Source organism: Tamandua tetradactyla, chromosome 9 (assembly GCF_023851605.1).
Source record: "Tamandua tetradactyla isolate mTamTet1 chromosome 9, mTamTet1.pri, whole genome shotgun sequence".
Taxonomy (NCBI): Eukaryota; Metazoa; Chordata; class Mammalia; order Pilosa; family Myrmecophagidae; genus Tamandua; species Tamandua tetradactyla.
Window position 1 is genome coordinate 63,715,950 of NC_135335.1, and position 6,000 is coordinate 63,721,949.

Sequence of the window (6,000 nt, forward strand, 5' to 3'; positions counted from 1 at the left end):
GGGGTCTATCAGAGATTCAAACCAGCACAGTACTGTACTGAAGTCTCTAACAATTGTTGTAGAGATGTCTGTTTCTCCCTTCAGTTTTGCCCATGTTTGCCTCTTATATTTCGAGGCATGTGGTTTAGGTGCATAACTATTTATGATTGTTATTTCTTCTTGGTGCATTACTCCTTTTACTAATGTACAGTGCTCTTCTTTGACTCTTATAACAGTTTTGCATTTAAAATCTATTTTTTTTTGGATTAAGTGTGGATATCCCAGCTCTTTTCTGATTACAGTTTGTATGGGCTATCTTTTCCAAACTTTTCACTTTCAACCAGTCTGTGTCCTTGTGTTTAACATGAGTCTCTTGTATACAGTATATGCAGGGATCATGTTTTCTATCCATTCTGCTAATCTGTGTCTTTTGATTGTGGAGTTTAATCCATTCAATGATATTACTTTATAGGTTGTACTTGCTTCAATCTTTTTATCCTCTGGTTTTTGTGTTATATCTTTTGTCTTTCTTTTTACCCTTTTAATTGCCCTTACTGATATTCTTCATTTTTTAGAGGGCAGGTCTCTTATTGATGAACTCTCTCAGTTTCTGTTTGTGAATATTTTAAAGTCTCCCTCATTTATTGAAGGATAGTTTTGCTGGATAAAGTATTTTTGGCTGGAAGTTTTTCTCTCTAAGTACTTTAAATACATCATACCGCTGTTTTTTTGGCTTCCTGGGTTAATGATGAGAAATTGGCACTTAGCCTTATTGTGTTTCCCTTGTGTTCAATCAATTGCTTTTCTCTTGCTGCTTTCAGAATTCTCTCCTTACCTTTGTCTTTCGACATTCTGATTAGTCTGTGCCTTGGAGTAGGTCTAATAGGATATATTCTATTTGGAATATATTGTGCTTCTTTAACATGTATACTTGTGTCTTTCATAAGAGTTGGGAATTTTGGGGCCATTATATCTTCAGATATTCTTTCTGCCCCTTTTCTCTCCTCTTCTCCTTTTGGGAAACCCATGACATGTTTGCTTGTGTGCTTTGTGCTATCAAATCCCTGAAACCCTGCACAATTTTCCCCATTCTTTCCTCTATTTGTTCTTCTGTCTGTAAGATTTCAATTGTCCTGCTTATAGTTCACTTTCTTCTGCCTGTCAAAATCTGTTGTTGTATGTTTCTAGTGTTTTACAATCTCTTCTATTGTGTATTTCATTTCCATCATTTCTGTTATGTTTCCTTTTATGTTTTTAAATTCTTCTTTGTGCTGACACAGTGTCTTCTGAATCTCCCTTAGCTCTATAGCCATATTTTTCTTCATCTCCTTGAATTGATTCAGATTTGTTTGGACATCTTTGGTTGTTCCAAATTTGGTGTCTCCTCTGAAGTTTTAATTTGTTCCTCTGACTGAGCCATGTCTTCCTGTTTCTTACTATGTGTGATAATTTGAAGCTATATGTACCCTAGAAAAGACACGTTCTTTTTTTTTTTTTTTTTTTTTTTAACATGGGCAGGCATTGGGAATCAAACCTGGGTCTCTGGCATGGCAGGCGAGAACTCTGCCACTGAGTCATCATGGCCCACCCAAGATCATGTTCTTTTGATTCATTCCTGTGGGTGCAGACCTATCATGGGTGGACACTTTAATTAGGTTAATTCAACAGCAATGTGTCCCACGACATTCAAGGTGGTTCTTAATCTTCTTTCTGGAGTCTTTTATATGGGGATAAAAGATAGAGAGAGTCCAGAGAAGTTATGAGAAGCTGATAGAGAAGAAAACACATAGATGCTGAGAGAGGAAGCTACTGAAGCCAGAATCTGAAAGCAATGAAACCCAAGAGAGGATCAGCGGAAATCACTACATGTCTTCCCATATGACAGCGGTGTCCTGGATCACCAGTAGCCTTTCTTCAGGGAGAAAGTATCATACTTTTTAGACATTTTCATGGCCTTAGAATTGTAAACTTGGAAGCTAATAAATCTCCATTGCTAAAAGCCAATCCATTTCTGGTATATTGCATTGATAGGCTTTACCAAATCAAAATAGTATGGCTTGTACTTTGTTGTTTATGTTTAGGCATCTGATTATCTTGATGAGTTTACTTTGGAGGGCAGCTTCTCTCTCTTTCCTAGGAGTTCCTTGTTGATTGGCTTTGTGCTAAGGCATTTCTTTGACACTTGGTTCAACTTATCATAGACCTTTAGAATAGCCTGTGTTTAATCAGATTTTTTCAGCTCATGTTCATCTCTTTCTTGCCCTGGATATATAGTACAATTTTTTGATATTGCACTACTTGTACAATTGTTTCACCCCCAGGAGAAAGCTTCCTTTCCACTTTTCCTTCTCCTGGAAATGTTGATCTGTTCTATTTGCTTTTATTTGCCTGTATAGTTTTTTAACACTCCTTTCATTGTCTCTAGTTGCTTTTGCCTGGAAGGCAAATTCTGGGAGGAAGGTATCCCCAAGGACTTTCTCAATCAAAATTTCCCAGTCTAAACAGGGCACGGAACCCACAAAGGGGGCATAGCTAGGTTCCAAAATGCCCTGGGGAGGAGACCAAGAAGGATGCCAAACTTCTTTGCTGGTTCCATAAATCTGTAGTGTCCACAGATGGTGCTCTTCAGCCAACCGTTCCCTGCAATCCTAATATGTTGCCATGTCTTTAAGTCTCTACCGACTCTGCCCCTGTTAGGGCAGGGTTGAAAGAGAGGCTGCCATCTGCTTTTGTCCAGGGTATGTTGAAATCTTTATCACAGAGTTGGGACCCAGTGATCTGAATTTGCTAATCAAAAGTCACAAATTTGCTAGGCTGTACCCCCACCTCTTTTCTCGGGGAAGAGCCAACCTTCAGCAAACTGTTACCCACAGTCCAAAAAAGGCATTGTGACTCTAAATTCCCCCACTTCCACCTCTTTTGGAGGCAGGGCTGAAACAGGGGATGCTAGCATTTTTTTGTCTTGGGCAGGCTGACGTTGTGGGTGCCCTCAGAGTCTGGACCCAGCCTTCTGAATTTGCTAACCAAAAACTGTGATTGTTGCTCAGACATCCTCCCACCCCATCATGACCACAACCACATTCTTGAGGAAGAGGACTTTTATTTCTAGTCAGGGACTGGACCCCAGGGTGGCCTGCTGTAAAGCAGGAGATACTTTACCAACCTCCTCATTGTGGAGGGTTTTACTCACAGATGTTCTCTACAGGTTATTGCTTTCTTCCTTCTGCTCTTCCCTGGATGGTACAGAGTTATTCTACTCTCCAGAGTCCTGGAACAGTTGTTTTAGATCATTTCTGCCTGTTTGCCAGCTGCACCAGAGGGTGAGCTGAGTCTTGAAGCTCACTACCCCACCAACTTGCTTGGACAAACCAAAAATATTATTTCCGTTTACCATGCATGTACAAGTTTTGGATAAGGAAACGAAGTTCATACAGGCAAGTGGCTTGTCTACGATTTTGTGTTTAGTGAGTGCCTGGTACATAATAATCAATACATGTTTGTTAAAGGAATGGATTAATGAAGTAGGATAGCAGATTTGGTCCTAGTCAACCACTCCCTATATATATATATATATTTATCAGCAACATCAGCACTATCACAACTTATAGCAGTGCCAAATATGAAGAAAAGTACAATAGAAATAGCACTTTTAGGAAATTTTTGCAGGACCTGGGGAGTCTTTTATAGTCTACTTTTGAATGGACGGCAGGGAACTGTCCGTGGTGCTGATTCTGGCAGGCTTTGGGGACAGTTGGTCAGAAGATGGCCTTTACCAATTTTTGTACATATTTTCTTCTGGTTTCTATTGCCAATGACAACACTACTAATAAAAATTATTGTTGTCAAATGTTTTTTTCTTTTAGAGCACTTGAAAAACCATTTAAAAATAACAACTTTATTGAATTAAAATTTACATACCATAAAATATACCATTTTAAAGTGTACAATCCAATGGGTTTTATTATATTCACAAAATTTCGATACAGTCATCATTACCTAATTTTAGAACATTTCCTCACCTCGTAAGGAAGCTGGTACCCAGAGGCAGTCACTTTCACTCACCTTTTTCCCAGTCCCTGGCAACTATGAATCTACCTTCTCTGTCTTTATAGACTTCCCTGTTCTGAATATTTCATATAAGTAGAATAATGCATTATGTGACTTTTAGTGATTGGCATCTTTCACTTATCAAAATGTTTTCAAGAGTCTTCCTCCCTTTCCATGCTGGTGGCAGCTGTGCTGAAGTAGTGGCTGGATTCATTCTCCCAACTCTCAGTACTTCCACTCCATCCTTCACCAGCTTGGCCACCCACGCCACCGGGTCAGAACAGGCCATCTCCTTGGCTAAGGATTTCTGGTGGGAGGCATTGCCGCCCATTTCCAAAATGGCCGTGGCCCCAAACAAGCGAGTCAAGCTGCTGGTGCAGGTACAACATGCCAGCAATAGATCGGGGCTGACAAACAATCCAAAGGCATCATGGACTGTAGAGTGGGCATTCCGAAGGAACAGGGCATTTTCTCCTGGAGGGGTAATTTGGCCACCACCATCCGCTACTTCCCCACCCAAGCCCTCAACTTTGCTTTTAAGGATAAGTATAAGCAGGTGTTTGGAGCAGTGTAGACAAATACATACAGTTCTGGAGGTATTTTGCTGGCAACCCAGCCTCTGGCAGGGCAGCCAAAACCATTTCTCTCTGCTATATCTACCCACTGGATTTTGCTAGAATCCTTTTGGTGGCTGATGTGGGAAATCTGGTGATTTCCCACATCAGGCCTGGGAGGCCTGGGAGACTGGTGAAAATCACAAAGACTGACAGCATCTGAGGCCTGTGCCAGGACTTCAGTGTCTCTGTGCAAAGCAGCATCATCTAGAGGGCAGCCTATTTTGGCATGTATGATACAGGCAAAGGTATGCTCCCCGACCCCAAGAATGCACACATCGTGGTGGGCTGGATGATCGCCCAGACAGTAAAAGCTGTGGCTACTGCTGATGCATTCTAGGCACAAAGGAGCTGACATCTTGTATGGTGGTATTGTAGATTGCTGGAGGAAGATTTTCAAAAGTGAAGGTGGTGAAGACTTCTTCAAGGGTGCCTGGACTAATGTTCTCAGAGGCATGGCTGGAGCCTTTGTGTTGGTCCTGCACCATGAAGCAAGGAAAGTCATCACAGTGTGTCTGTCTTATTAGGAAATGGGAACAAAGAGAATCATGCAGAATCCTTACTTAACCATACATACCACTGACCTTCAAGAAATTCCTATCGTTTTTACCTAGACACATCAAATCTGTAGAGGGCTATGGAAAGCTCTAGAAAAGGGGATCACTGTGATCACATTTGATCATTGGCACAGCTGATTTCATGTATTGATTATTTGGGGGGAGAGGAAGTATGACCATCATCATGGCTCCATGGGTGAGGCAGCTCAGCTATTCAGACCTAGAAACCCTTGAGTCCAAATGCCCATTGGAACCTCAGTTGTGCTTAAGTATTTATTTAAAAAAAAAAAAAATATCTCCTAGAACTGCCTGAGAATGTGGAGCTGTGTTCCAGTAGCCATGTTTCTTGAACATGATTATATAATGATATAGCTTTCACACTGTGACTGTGTGATTGTGAAAACCTTGGTCTGATGCTCCTTTCATCTACCTTATCAACACTTGAGTAAAACATGTGGAATAAAGATGAATAATAGGGGGAACAAATGTGAAAATAAACTTAGATTGAAATGCTAGTGATCAATGAAAGGGAGGGGTATGGTATGTATGAATTCTTTTCTGTTGTCTTTTTAGTTCTTTTTCTGAATTGATGCAAATGTTCTAAGAAATGATGATGATGATGAATATGCAACTATGTGATATTGTGAATTACTGATTATATATGTAGAACAGAATGATCATATGTTAAGAATGTTAGTGTTTTTTCGTTGTCATATTTTTTTAATTTAAAAATTAATAAAAAATTTTTTTAAATGTCTCCTATTTGTACTTAAGCACATTCTTCTTTTGCACAGCTGGATATG

The 6,000-nt window shown here is 40.1% G+C and overlaps 1 protein-coding gene and 1 pseudogene across 1 annotated transcript in view; one reads left to right on the forward strand and one right to left on the reverse strand.

The window, feature by feature from the left end:
- The window catches only part of LOC143645710 (developmental pluripotency-associated protein 2-like), a 31,780-nt gene extending 30,950 nt beyond the window's left edge, over nucleotides 1-830 (reverse strand). The window contains exon 1 of the mRNA XM_077114906.1: nucleotides 815-830. Within this exon, the coding sequence (XP_076971021.1) occupies nucleotides 815-830 (16 nt within the window). The remainder of the gene's footprint in view (nucleotides 1-814) is intronic.
- Nucleotides 831-4,172: 3,342 nt separating this feature from the next.
- Nucleotides 4,173-5,167, forward strand: LOC143645711 (ADP/ATP translocase 3 pseudogene; annotated as a pseudogene).
- The last annotated feature ends 833 nt before the right edge of the window (nucleotides 5,168-6,000 follow it).